The following is a 15,659-nucleotide window of genomic DNA, read 5'->3' on the forward strand; positions in this document are numbered from 1 at the left end:
GCACAGAATAATATTTTTAAATGATACAGTATCACCGTTAGGAATCTTCTCGAACACTATAAGTTTTTAATTTTGTCAGCCACAACATTCGACTGGAGAAGTTACATTTTTATGGAACATCTGATTCAGTAAAAGTTTGGTTTACTTCCTGTTTAAGTAACACATGGCAGAAAGGTGCATTAAGCTGCTGCAATAATTCACGAGAGGCACCACATAAATTCCAATGAACCTTATGCAGTGTTTGATCAAATTATTCTTCCTATGATCTACCCTTTTTTTCCATCAGGCAGAATTAGTCCTTTTTGCAGATGATATTGCAAAACTTTGAAAAAAGCTGCAACTGAGAAAACAGTAATGTTTCGTGTATGTTATTAACTAGTTTTGTGCCAGTGGGCTAACTTTGAAACAACAGAGCTCATTCAGTTTTTGTACTGACAAAATACCACACTTCATGAGTGTTCTGTAACCACATAGCTTACTTACATCACATTATTTATAAGCAGCCAATATCTTTTGAAACAGTTCTACTTCTTTGTATATTTATTCTGCTGACTGACAACGCGGCACCACTGTCTACCTTAATCTTTTTACCCTTGAACATTTTCTTAATCAGATTATGAATTGTGAGAGGAGATGCCATCTGTTTGTATACGGCTTTATAACAAAACATTACCAGTTGCATACGGTTCTCATGACACTCCTGCGACATTTCATGTACGGTATTTACAATATTTGTTTATTTTAGTCCACAACATGATCCAATAATATTTCTAATTAAAAAAATACACAGAATCCACCATACTCATAAATTTGTTACTGTCAAGAACACTGCACGATGGTATTCAGTAAGAGTTCAGTACTTTTATGCATCTCAAATAATGCAATTGATACATCCTAAGAAGAAAATTATATCCAATCGATCATTCCAGTCATGTAATAGTTCCATTTATGAGAGATTACAACAAATATGTTCTCCAGTATTCTCAAACTGATCTATAATATTTTGAAAACAGTGACTTAGTATGCCATGTCTATTAAAAACAACTGTGCCAAGAAATCCAACTGCTCATTGGGATGGGGCAAGATGGTGGAGTGGTTATCACACTATGATTGCATTTGAGAGAACAATCATTCAAATGACCAACTCACCATCCCAATTTACGTTTTCCATGATTTCCCTAAATTGCTAAAGGCAAATGGTGGGATGATTCCACTGAAAGAGCACGGACAATTTTCTTCCCTGTCCTTCCTTAACCTGAGCTTGTGCTCCATCTCTAATGAACTCTTGTTGATGGGACACTAAACTCTAATCTTCTTCCATCCTTTTATTCATTGGGAAGTAAAGAAGGAAAAGGGCTGAGGGATCACAGAAATCTCATTACAAGAAAATAGACCAAAATACAGAATCTGCACTGTAATTTAGTAAAACAGAGGGTTCACATACACTCCCTGATGAAAAGCACCCGGACACTTATTAGTGGACATAATTTGGAGTACATCCATGTCTAACTCATCCCCTAGTTGTTCCATTGGGTTCAGGTTGGGACTTAGGACAGGCCAGTCCATTTCAGGAATGTTAACTGTCCACAAATCACTGACTCACACATGCTATTTTATGACAGGGTTCACTGTTGTGCTGATACAATCAATCATTGTTGCCAAACTGTTACTCTACTGTGCACAGTACACAACACAATAAAATGTGTTCAGTATATCCTTCTGCATTTAGTATTGTCTTAAGTTCAATAATGGGACTACATTCTAACTGTGGGAAACAACCTCCATACCTTAACATCAGTCTCCTCCACACTTTACCGTGGACAGTACATCAGATGGAAGGTAACATTCTCCAGGCATTCAGCAAATCCAAACATTTTGACTGGCTTGGCACAGCATATGGCGTAATTACTCATTACAAATCACTCATTTCCAGTCATTCACTGTGTTGTGGTATTGCTCTTGACACCACTTCAAGTATTGCTTGTACTGCCTGCAGAAATGTGTAGTCATGAGGAGCTGTTTGACCACTGTACCCCATTCTTTTTAACTCCTTATACATAGTCATTGTGCTAGTTAGACTGCTGGTATCATTTAAGAGCTCTCAGGGAATTCCTTCCACTGATTTCATGTGATTTTTTACAACCAACTTCCACAATGCTCTATGGTCCCTGTTTGTCAGTACACGAGGTCCGCCTACTCTTGGTTTAACAGTGGTTGCCCCTTGATGTTTCCACTTCATAGTAATATCAACAACAGTCAACTTCAGCAGCTTTAGAATGGCTGAAATGTCTCTGATGGTTGGCATTCAATAACTAGTCTACATTCAAAGTCACTGAGCTCTCCTGACTGATTCATTCTGCTGTTCCTACTTCTCTATTGACAAAGCAATGCTACTTACCTAGTGCCTGACATCTAGTGATTGATTCTGCATTATATAGGGGTATCCGGATACTTTTTATCAGCTAGTGTACCAACTTAATAGATTAAAAAATGAATATTCTTAAAACAATGAAACAATTTATTCGGAGTCAGAGAATGAGCATTTTTCTTATTATATTTTGTATTTTTCCCCAAAATACTGCATATTTCTCTCATCGCTGCAACAGATGTGATCATCATAACAAATATCTCCACAAAGACGAAACAGGTACATTTACAGAAATCGTGTGATCTGTCAGAAACAAAAGACGTATTACAATACATATGAAAGGTGTAAGGTTAAATGACAAGTTAAAACTGGTCAATATTTTGGCAGCCATCAAGATTAATGAAAGAAAATATCTGAAAGTGTACAATATCATGATATGGTAAGAGCATAATTAATTTATCACAGTGTCTTCACAAAACAGATCAATATTTATCTTTTGATTCTTAATTTCACAATAATTTACATACATGTTCCTTCAAACATAGCTAATTTACTTCCATTTAGAGTAGAAACATCATGACAAAATCTTCACATTTTGCATTACATATTACAGAATCTTCAGCCATTTTCATGCTTTTTATTTGAGTATAGGATCACAAACATTTCCATACTCCTTTTAGAATAATTTCTTCTGTACCTCTTCCCCCCCTCCCCCTCTCAAACACACACACACACACACACACACACACACACACACACACACACACACACACACACGCAACTCTTATATGTTAAGTAGTGTTTCTGTTCAAAATTTGAACAGCTTTTGCATAGTGTGTCCAATGGTGCCTGGGAGGTAGTCCCTATCTTACTTGGAACATATTTATGACATGAAAATATTTTACACCTTTCATACTGCAAACTACAGAGCTTTGGTACTGATGGCAGTCAAAAGATTGATTTATCTTTAAAAAAATTACATCTGATGGTCTTTCTTTGACAAACTTATGCATAACATTTACGTACCACAATGATGAGAATATGCACAAGAGTTGTTGCAGTTATACAAAATAAAGTGAAATAATCACAGAAAAAAGAGTAACTTTTTACATGGTAAAAATTACCGTTAACTGAACATACAAACAAACATCTTTGCACTTAAAAATTGAAGCAATTAATATGTTTATGCAGTTTTAGGAAATAAAATTATTTCCAGTTTCTTGATGAAAGTGACTCACAGCCCATTCCTTCTTTCTCAGTACAGAACATATTACTTCTGGATGTGAAAAGAGCAAAACAAGCACTGGCAGATTTTAAATATGTCATTGTCTGTGACAAAAATGTATAAATAAAGAAAACTATGACATTCACAATTCATGCAGCTGATAACTCACTAAGACTATACACATAACAAGTACTTCTGCAAGTATGTTGTTATAACATTAGTAGTATTTCTCATAGAGAACTGCTATTGCACAGTCTGGATAAACCAGAACATGCTGTAGAAAATTCTGTCCGATTTACAAATGTTTTAAACATTTGATATTTGTACATTATATCCATTCGAATATTTAAAAAAAAAGCTATAGTCACAATAGAATGCTAGAATTGACACTCTGAACATTAATATGTACATGGCAACTACACTATTTACATTAAAGGGCGGATCCACTGTTCAGAAATGTCCAATTAACCACAGAAGTCAAACAGCAGCTTCTGCTGCTTATTGTTCTGACATTCTTTGGGAATGTGTTTCATCAAACAGCCACCTTCTGCACAGTAAAGTGTCAGATTGTACTGATCATAATGCACAGTCATATATATGTATATAAATAACGTATCACAATTTACTGACGTATTGCTTCCAGAAGCTGAATCGTTGTCTTGGTATTATCATCGTCATCATCCTCACCATCTGGCTCGTCCTAGGAAAAATATGAAATAAAAAAGAATATTAAGCAAAGTTTCTGGATGCAATGGCACATTTAATAAGATTCTGAAGCAATAAAACTTTAAAAAGTGAAATCTGGCAGAAATTAGTTAATTCCTACATTGCTGAACTGTTTAGAGTTTCTCTTCTCTGTATCAAATCAATCGAAGCAACTCATATAATAAATAATTGTTGAAAGGAATGTCCTACAACATACATGAAAACTGCTGCATCAACCAATACTATAATTACCTTACAACATGGTACTGATGTGAAGAAAATAGTTTAAAAAATAAACTGGGATCAAGAAACGGGAAAAGCAACAGGTAGAGTCTGAGTGACTTGGAAAATACAACTGCAAGTTTCTACTGGGAGACACAAAAATTGTACATGTCACGGGATTTATAAATTATGACAATGAAAACAATCAATTTTTGACAAAATAATGTAATTGGATAGACAAAAAATCTACTCACCAAGTGGCAGCAGAACACACACATAAAAGGTTATAATTAGGCAAGTTTTTGGAGCCAGTGGCTCCCTCTTCAGGCAGGAGGGTTGAAGGGGAAGCAAGATGGCTGAAGGAAAAGGATTGGAGAGGTCTAGGAAAAGGTGTAGATTTTGGGGAAGTCACAGAGAACCACTTGTCAGGGAAGATTTACCGGACGGGATGAGGAGGAAAGACGGGTGTTAGGGACCGCACTGGATGAGATTTGCGAGAGAATTGAAATCTCATTTGGTGCAGTCCCCAACAGTCTGTCTTTCGTCCTCATCCCATCTGGTAAGTCTCCCTTGACCCGTGCTTCTGGCTGATTTTTCGAAACCTACGCCTTTTCCTAGACTTCTCCAGTCCTTTTCCTTTACCCCTCTTTCTTCCACATCAAACCTTCTGCCTGAAGAAGGAGCCACTAGCACCGAAAGCTTGTGTAATTATAACCTTCTTTTATATGTGTGTTCTGCCACCACTTGGTAGGTAGATGTATACATTATGAACACCAACAGCTGGAACAGAAACATGTTCTGCATATGTGTAGATCCAAAACTGTAAATGGTTACTATGAACCTGAAAAACATTACTGTTCACTGAGAATGACTTTTGCTGTTTTAATAACTAACAGTTGATTATAATCAAACTGACAAGTGTGACGAAAAATGTGTAAAAGATGGCAGCACATGCATACAGAATATGCAACTCATCATATGTCAAATCACAGTCTACAAGATACATTTGCACTAATCTTATGGAATCCAAGATCCCAGGAAGCAGTAAGCTTGTAATTGTTTTTAACTAAATTTTCATATGCATAACTTTGATACTGCCATGGCTCTAAATAGTTGCTGAAACCCAAGGAGTCGTGAAGTTTGTAACTTGTGTCAATTATGTCAGTCAAGTTTGTTAATCTAACAAAGAGATAGAGGGGCTGGCCAGTACTTACCTCAGCTCAGTACAGCCGAAAGATACACAAAACAGAACAGAAAATTTACACTCCTAGCTTTTGGAACTTTTTTCCTTCATCAGGGAGGAGAGAGGGGAAAAAGGGGAAGAAGGGAAAGTGGATTCAGTTACTCACAACCCAGGTTATGAAGCAACAGGGAAAGGTAGACAGGGAGCGTAGCAAGGATGGAGGCATGGTTGTCAGAGGGAAGCCAAAGATATTCTACTGTTAAGTACTGTTCCAGCTTCAAACCAAAGAGAATGCATACAGAAGTAAAGAGGTATATAGTATAAGATAAACACAATTATATAGGATGAAAAGATGCATGAATGGCTAAAGAGGAGAGGGAAAAAAGAGAAGACTGAAGTGTAAATGGGAGTGAGGTTGGTTAATGTAAGTTCAGTCCAGGGGGATGGCGGGATGAAAGGATGTGTTGGAGTGCAAGTTCCCATCTCCGCAGTTCCGAGGGATTGATGTTGGGTGGGAGAAGCCAAATGGCATGTACGTTGTAGCAGGATCCTAGGGAACCTGGAGTGCAAGTTCCCATCTCCGCAGTTCCGAGGGATTGGTGTTGGGTGGGAGAAGCCAAATGGCATGTACGTTGTAGCAGGTTCCTGTGTGTTACAGTTTTTAATATCTTTGATTCGATTAGTTTATGGCCAAAGCTTAAGTCTGAATGGAACAATGCTTTATGTCCTCCTTTATATTCATGATCGTGAAGTTCAAAGATACCCAGTATCTTCGAGTCCTACATACAAAGTATCTTCAACCTTTGTTTTGTTTTGTATTTGGTTTTATGGGGCATTGCATGAAGCCATTAAAAATAAGGTGACCTGTTAATCCTCAGTTACTAGCAATACCAATTTGAAGCTACGCCTGTGTCAAACCGAATAAAGACAATTTATGATACGTCATGTGTTTTTTACTTATTTTAGATCCTTTGAAACCAATGATGTAGAATGACTGCAAATATTAAGTTACATTATTCAACCCTACCATACAACCAACTGAGGGACCACGTTTGAGTTTGTAAGGAGAGCAATTATTTATTATTATGTAATTTGCTTTCAAAAGAACGTCTAATATCTATCCACCCTCAGATGTATACACAGAAGCAGGAAAACTATGAATAATTCTAATTTTATATGGTAACTGCAAGTCTAAAGGTGTACCACCCATGAATAAATGGGAGAAAATGAAACTGGTACGCTTTGAGCTCTTCATCACACACAATATGGTGGCTTGCGGAGTTAAGATCCAGATGTGCTGCGCACTGCTGGTATCCTATTTAACTGTCACTGGCAATAACACTTCCTGCCCATGTCTGCATCCAATTTCCTGCTGTCTGAGCCTCGACCAAGGGGCAACTGATGTTAGATGTGGCAATGCTATAGCATCGTGTTACAAACATCAAGTAACAAGAATAGGAATGGCAGTAGCATTGCCTACACGCATGTGTCCCCATTTTAAGCTGAGGTATAAACTGAGATCAAATGACAGCACCAGTTGCACTTTTTTTTAAATTTGTGATCATCACAACTGGTTTCATCCAACAAGGCAATTTTTCAGTGGTTACGGGACTGAGACTGGTTACTGACATGAGAGTTCTCATATAACTCCTGAAAAATGGCCTCGGTTGCCGAAACTGGTCATGGTAATCATAAATGAAAATAAAAGGGCAACTGGTGCTCAAATTTGATCCCAAATATGCTACAGCCAACCCTCACTACACGGAATGTTAAAAGAATATACAAACAATATTAAAGGGAAAGTATCTTAGACATTAACACAGTTATTAATAAGCTGAGCAGTTTGATGGAACCTAGATGTAGCTGCTGTTAATGCTACATCTTTTCTAACATTTATCCCCCCCCCCCCCCTCACACACACACACACACACACACACACACACAAACAAACACACACATGCACACACTTTTCCCTTCCACTGTTTGTGACTACTGATCCATTAATGCTACGTCTATTTATGATTTGTTTCTTCCCCCACCCTCTCCTTCCCCTCTCTTTCACCAATTAACAGTGTCTTTATAATTGGTGGGACTCAAATATGGTGAAAATTAACATTCTCCAAGGCTGGTTTGTCCTACTGATTCCATTTTAGGTGAAAGTAAATTATGCATTTTCTACAGAAGCAATAACCTTCAGTCACAAAATCGTATATATAAAGCAATTCGAGGTACATTTTAGAGAAACAGAGTGAGGTTTATGTTTTCATAGCCAGTATTGTAAGAACTAGTGATAACAAATGAAAATTTTCCTTTCTCTTTGAGTAGTAATAATAAATGAATATAGTTTGTCTGTTGGTTCTTCTAACACTTCTTGGTATGACAATTTTACATTTAAGGGTGAAAAATGTGCAGTTTTGTTAGTTATTACAAACTGGCTTGTGGCTTATAATACTGACAATCGTTATGGATAATAATCACTGTTATGTGACGATGACCTAATAAGCCAAACATTGGTTCCAATAAATATCAGTGGAATGAAACACAATGCATGCGCTTTTTGTATATAAATATAATGTGTAGCTTTGGGATCAGGGCGTCTGTGGCAAAAAGAAGAAAAATGAAGTAAGTAAGTCATTTTTATGAAAACATTTGCAAGTGTCCCACCATGGTATTATTCCAAGTAAATTTGTAAAACAATTTCTAACATTATTCCAACTCATTCCACTTTGTATACCAGAGTAACGTGATATACTTCATGAAAACCTTGGGTAAAATGGTTGTTCCCACATTAAAATCAGTCTCTATCATCAACTTTGCTCAAAAAAAATGCAGTCAAGCAGTTAAAATCTGTCTTAACATTTAAACAGTCACTTTTGTATACACTTCAATTACTTATTACGGCTACAAATGGAAGTTTGTGATGACATCAACAATATTTGCAGACTGTTGCAAAGAGGGAAACTCCATCCTGTATCATCAAACCGACAGATGTGCATTCATTTGGTGTTAATGAAAATCAAGCCTGAACTGAGAATCCCCCTCTCCCACTCCCAACCCAATTGCTCCACTTCAATTAATATTATTGCACATAACTGAACTACTGCTACTGAAAAATCCAGGATGGAATGCAAAAATATCATGAAAAGGAAAGCTCCTACTCATTATATAGTGGAGATGCTGAGTTGCAGATAGGCACAACAAAAAGACACTCACAATTAAAGCTTTCAGCCATTAAGGCCTTCGTCAACAATAGACGACAACTGCAGTCTCAGCAGCACAAGTGCATGATGGGAATGTCAACTGGGTGGTGGTAAGGAGGAGGCTGGGGGGGGGGGGGGGGGGGTGGAGGGATAGTATGGTGGGAGTGGCAGACAGTGAAGTGCTGCAGGTTAGACAGAGGGGAGGGAAGGGGCTGGGGGGAAGTAGTGGAAATGGAGAGACATAAAGGTAATGGGTTTGGTGGTGGAATGAAGGCTGTGTAGTGTTGGAATGGGAAGAGGGAAGGGGCTGGATGGGTGAGTACAGTGACTAACAAAGGTTGAGACCAGGAGGGTTACGGGAAAGTAGGATGTATTGCAGGGAAAAGCTGGTGTGTGTGTGTGTGTGTGTGTGTGTGTGTGTGTGTGTGTGTGTGTTTTGTCTATTGTTGACGAAAGCCTTAACGGCCAAAAGCTTTAATTGTGAGAGTCTTTTTGTTGTGCCTATCTGCATCTCTGCTATATGGTGAGTAGCATCTTTCCTTTTCATAATATTGCTACTGCTACTGAAGATTTTCTATCAGGATGTCACAGTAGGTAAATGATATTAAGAGCCATAAGACTTGCAAAACTTTTCACTTTGTACCGACACAAAAATATAAAAAAGCACGGAAACTAAGAGTAACAAAATGTGGGAAACTGTGTGCACTCACACGGAAGCACAAAACGAAGTATCATGCCAATAGTAAAACATTAACTAAACAGGAAGAAAGTTGTAGAAGGAGTTAAAACAATATAGCAGATAGATGTGGCTGGCTGACCACAAGACTAAAAAAGAATGAAGTAGCTACTCTCCAGCACACTAAAACCTCTAGCCTGAAAGTTTAGACACATCACAAAACTTTAAAACTTCTCATACTCGCCTCACCGTCAGCTAAAATAGAGGGCATATCCCCTCCAATATTTGCTTCTGCCTTTGCAGCATGGTATAAAATGCACTCTGTTAAAATACAGTGTACAGAGGGTTGCACACAACGAACATCACAAAACGCGGGATCATCTTGCCGTATTGAAAGGCCGCGAGGAAGAGGGCAGCGCCCAATTTGAAGACGTGTGAGGCTCACTTCATCCCGCCTGAGCAACAGGCAGGAAGAATGGCATGGCCAGATAGTTGACTGCACCAACCGCAGTTTGTTGTCCACTACTGCCTGCCATTCCTTATCCCACAACTGCATGAACTTCCAATGTAGTGCAAAAATGACAGCCTGCAGGGTAATAGAACACTGTTCCACATCCTGTCTTCTAAAGGCCTCCTTGGCAGCCCGATCAGCCAGTCATTTCCCTGTATCCCCACAGGCCTTGGCACCCAGCAGAATGACACTGGCTTTTGCTGCCACTGGAGCAAGTATAATTGGTCACACATCAGTTGGGCCAATTTCTCAGCTGGATATGTGTTCTGTAATGATTGTAAGGCACTAAGGGAATCAGAGCAGATGAGAAACCATTTGCCTTGAATACGTCGCATCTGCTCCAGTGCCTTGAGTACCTCATGGAGCTCCGCCGAGAAAACAGTATACTCATCATGAAGGCGAATCCTGGTGACATGGTCGGGGAACATTACAGAGCAGCCAAGGGAATTCCATTGTACACTAATGTGAAACTGTGATGCATATCTAAAATGTTAAAAAACAGAGATTGAAATGTAAAATCTGGTTTACAGTCTTTCTCAAAATTGGTCAAGTTTAAAATAAGTCTGGGCCTCTGGAAGAGGCAAGGTGGAAATCTGCTATAACCTCAATGTAAAACATAAAGACCGGCCACACCCATCTTTAAAAGGCAATCCCTTGCACAAATCTCATAGGGCCTCATTGCTTGTTGCTGGTTACAAAAAAGCCTTTCCATTGGAGAGGCTGAGCAGTAGTATGGTATGCAATTGCGCATGGTGTGGACATGTTTTATATGCCTGTCAGTCATCTAATGTGAAGTGACAGTTCATCAGCCTCTGCACAGAAGCTTGGTATGGGCTTGTTCTGAATGCCCCAGTGGCCAACTGAATCCCTTTATGGTAAACCACATCCAACATCTTTAAATAGAGGGTTTCACAGCCCACAAACCGTGCACTCGTAATCTAGCTGAGTACACACAAAAGCTCTGCAAAACTAGAGCAGACAAGTCCTGTCGGTTCCCTATGTACTGGGAGAAAGACTTTTCAAAATACTTAGAGCCTTAAGGGACCATTTTTTCAGATCCTTAATATGTAGCAACCATGTAAGTTTACAGTCAAATATGAGACCCAGAAACCTCATCGTGTCTTTGAAATTAAGAACAGTGTCCCTCATTCTCAGTTCATAAAAGTTTAAAACGGAATGAGAACTGTGTAAAAGAACAAAAACAGACTTCTCGGTTGAAAACTTAAAACCACTCTTCCACATCCATTCATCTACATGTTGATCGATTAGCTGCAACTGACATGTTGTTGTTGCACGGCTTGAAGAAGAGCAAAACACAGAGAAGTCATCCCCAAACAAAGACCATCTAAAAATGGCTCTGAGCACTATGGGACTTAACATCTGAGGTCATCAGTCCCCTAGAACTTAGAACCACTTAAAACTACCTAACCTAAGGACATCACACACATCCATGCTCGAGGCAGGATTCGAACCTGCGACAGTAGCGGTCGCGCGGTTCCAGACTGAAGCGCCTAGAACCGCTCGGCCACACCGGCCGGCAAACAAAGAACACTGTACAGGACTTTTCACTACTGACATAATGGTATTATTAGCTATGGCAAAGATAGTCACCCTTAAAACACTATCTTGATGGACACTGTTCTGCAGCTCAAAGAAAGCAGATAGAATGTCACTGGCTCAATATCAAAAATACCACGGCGAGAGAAAAGGACCGAATAAAAATGGGAAGACATCCACGAAAATCCCATTTGTGAAGCTGCTCGGAGATAAGATGCCTCCAAGTAGTATTGCAGGCCTTCTCGAGGTCAAGAAACATACTTAGAAGGTGATGCTGGTGCAGGATGCAGGAAAGCCTGTTGTATAGCCGTCTCCATGAGGGCCAAGTTATCAAAGGTGGAGCGATACCTCCTGAAGCCACACTGGAAGCGACTATGGAGTTGCCTGGATGCTAAGAGCCACATACGTTGGCAGTTGACCATCTGCTCCAAGGTCTGTCCCACACAACTAGTGAGGGCAACACTACAGTAACTACCCCCAGGTTTTAAAAGAGGAATTAAAAGTGCCTCATGCTACAAGTCAGGAAAGTGATATGATGCCCAAATGGCACTAAAAAGTGCGAGGAAGATATCTTTCTTTTGCCTTGTGAGGTGCCATAGCATACTGTAATGGATTCTGTCATGACCAGGGGATGTGTCATGAGCCACAGACAATGTAGAATCCAGCTCCCACAAGGAAAATGGGCAGTTGTAATCCTCATCAGTGGTGGAGCAGAAGTCCAAACCACTCCTCTCATCAACCGCTTTGTGGTGCTGGAAACCTCAATCCACACAGGTTGTTGCAGTAACTATGGCAAAACAGGCCGCCATAGGCTGGGCAATGTCTCGCAGGCTGGTTTGGAGACTGCTGTTGCCCATTATAGCAGCCATGGGACACCTCCCTCCTCTGCCAGAAGTTCTGCTGATGGTCTCCCATACAACAGAACACTTCATGAAACAATTAATGCTGTTCAGGAACTGTTGGCATGGTCTCTTCTTGCTCTCTCAAATAATATGGCGACATTTTGCCCTTGCCACCCAAAGGCTGCAAGATTCTCTGTAGTTGACCCACCCTTGCACAGCCACATTCCTAATCCTGATTGCAGAGTGGCAGTCATTGCTCCACCAGGGGACAGGCTGCCTCTTCAGTTGTCCTGTGGACTGTGGAATGGGTGCTTCAGCGGCGAAATGGATCATTTTGATGATATTATCCACCCATTCCTCGACACTGACACAATGTTCAAACTGGGGTAGCTCACTACAAAGTGTCCAGTCATCAAGTACTTCCCAGTGAACAGTGTGAGCAAGGGCTGGACGGTAAAGCAAGAGGTTGATGACAGAGAACAACCCAGCTGCAGCACACAAGTGCGTGTTCGGTCCTGTATTTAGCAAATATGGGCATGGTGACAAGAGAAGCCTCTCAACTGCTCTACCCCTGGGGCACGTAGCTACAAAGTCCCAAAGCATACTGTGTACAGAGAGACACTTTGTCAAGCACATCATACTGGGGCAGGAACATATTGTCAATGGATGATGGACGTGCACTGATATTGCAACTGCTTGTAAATTGCTTGTAGGGGAGAGAAGGGAGGAGTTTAGTCGTTACTGACGAAAATACCTACTCCTCCTTTAGCACTCTCTCCACTCGTGTCATCCTTTTTGTGGAGTACATAGCCTCGTAGCTCAGGGGTGTCTGACTGAAAATAGTCTCCTGGAGGCACAGACACAGAGATCCACCCTGATACAGTAGACAAAGTTCCTACAGATGTCCCCCAAAATCCTGCAATTTCCACTGTAATATGGGAGCCATCTATCATGGGGGGTAGCACTGGGGTGGGGCGACTGCAGCAGGTGGAGGTTCAGCCTTGGGGCAAGATGACTGCCCGACACATACCTCATACTCCATAAGCTCAAGGTAAGAGTCATAGGTAACATCAGGTAGAATCACATCAATATGGTCCGAAGGTTTACTGTTTGATTTTACCTGTTGATGCTGCTTTTCTCTGTTTTGAGGGCTTTGCTGGAGCTGGAGTAGGAGTGGTAATCACTGTACTGGGCATCTAAACAGCCTCAGCTGTTGGAGGTGCCTGGGGCTCTTCCATGTTGGTCTAGGGGGGAGGGGGTGGGGGAGGCTATAGGCTCTGAAACACTTGCTGCCTTGCAAGTACACTGACTTATTAGTTGTTAGTGCTGATGCTCACAACCTCCGTTTGTGTAGATGCATCAGTTTTTGGAGTATGCTTCTGAAGGACTGATGCAAAAGATGTAACAAATGTGAGGGCTGCATGGACTTGGAGATCTTTTAGGTATCATCAGAGGGGATATACTTTGTTGTTTTTATTTCCTGTACTTTGCATTCCTCTAGAAAGATTCGCCAGTCCCCACTCCAAACAGAGTGATCTGCAGAGCAGTTTATACACTTGACAGGAGACGAACAACCAAGTTCTTCATGAGCGGCCTTACCACAGTTGCCCCAAGTCACTTCTCCCTTACACCCTAGGGTTGTATGTCCAAAATGCTGGCATTTGAAACAGGGCACTGGGTTTGGGACATATGGTCATACGTTTAGGCAAAGAATGCCTGCCTTGACATTCCCTGGGAGTTTGCTGGTACTGAAGGTAAAAACGAAGAGTCAGATTTCACCAGGTCTCCATCCACCCTTTACATAATGTTCTGAATACCAACATTCCCTCCTGAGCCTACTCACTCTTAAATTCTTCTATAGGAATATCAACAAGGTCCCTACATGACACAAGTTCAAGGTGCTGTGGAGTTCTGTGTTGATGGCATACTCCCCATGCACTTAGCTCTCTGCAGGTTAACAGCTTGTTGGGAACTGGATATTTCATCAAACAGCATCCCATTCTGCAACTGTTTCACAGATTTTAGTATCCAGGCAATTCCTCCTAAGCTCTTCTGAATGTAGAAAGGTGAGACTTTCTTGAAACTTCATTCTTTCCCTTTTATTACTAAAACACAATCTGATTACCAGCCTGTGTTCTGTTACTCTTTACTGCTTCGTTCTTATTTACTCCCATGTCTGGAGGGCTGGCTACCCGAGCCCTCTTTTACGTTGTGTGCTGGTGCCTACCAGCGGCCAACCCATCCCACTGGGAGGTGTAAAATTAAAAGTCACAGGATCCAGTTTGGTCCCAAGAGCAGCTAGGGAACTAAAAGTCCACCCAGACAGAGCCCCACACACCTGGTAAGCCTTATAAAACTGAGGTGTAGCTGGTTCCCCATTAGTGACTGTTCCAACACAACAGCCATGCATCTCCTCAGCAATGCATCTCCTCAGCATGCAGCACACCTTGAGATTCAGGTGGTTTTTTTTTTTTTTTTTTTTTTTGGCCCAGAGGTTTAATCCATCCTCGCGATCTGGGCGGTCAAGCCAAGATATCGCCATTCCTTGAGACACACAATGCTCAGCATGCCCAGAGCTCACGGCAACAGAGGACTGGCAGTGCTTACCAATCCCCCAGCTCAGGAACCCATGGGTCGCCAAGCCCACACTCAGCAAATGAAGGCTGAATCCCTGAGGGTTGTAAGCACAAAGTGCAAAACTGAAGAGGAAGCCATGACCAGTGACAAAACATTTAAGCGCAATACCTTCAATTGGGCATGCTGAAGTAAATATCACTCTACATATCATAGTTTACCAACATGTTTGATAATTGCCAATACTGTGAAGGAAGAAAAAAATTCATGACGAAAGGAAATCAGTGTAACTGGTGTGCAAGTTACTGCTTCCACAGACAGGGTGGAAGAATACACAATTGGACATTACTTAGGATTGAATGGTGCAATGTATCCAATTATTTTAAGGTAATTTCAGAATACTAGAATTACAAATGATGTAGATATAATTTGTCTTGCACTATCTACAATAAAAAATGATATATTTGATTCACATTGTTTAACTAATGAAATGACAGTTTTAGTATTTGCACTGTTCTTATTCACTCGAGAGGAGAAAAATCATTGCCTCCACTGCAGATATGAATGATATCTAATATATACTGACACATTACAAC

The 15,659-nt window shown here is 40.5% G+C and overlaps 1 protein-coding gene across 9 annotated transcripts in view; it reads right to left on the reverse strand.

Moving 5' to 3' along the window:
- Positions 1–2,522: 2,522 nt before the first annotated feature.
- LOC124796383 (transcriptional repressor CTCFL) overlaps positions 2,523–15,659 on the reverse strand; it is a 149,483-nt gene continuing 136,346 nt past the window's right edge. For all 9 annotated transcript variants that reach the window (XM_047260550.1, XM_047260549.1, XM_047260545.1 and 6 more), the window contains one exon: positions 2,523–4,293. In XM_047260550.1, the coding sequence (XP_047116506.1) occupies positions 4,216–4,293 (78 nt within the window). In that variant the 3' untranslated portion in view covers positions 2,523–4,215. The remainder of the gene's footprint in view (positions 4,294–15,659) is intronic.

Source organism: Schistocerca piceifrons, chromosome 4 (assembly GCF_021461385.2).
Source record: "Schistocerca piceifrons isolate TAMUIC-IGC-003096 chromosome 4, iqSchPice1.1, whole genome shotgun sequence".
Taxonomy (NCBI): Eukaryota; Metazoa; Arthropoda; class Insecta; order Orthoptera; family Acrididae; genus Schistocerca; species Schistocerca piceifrons.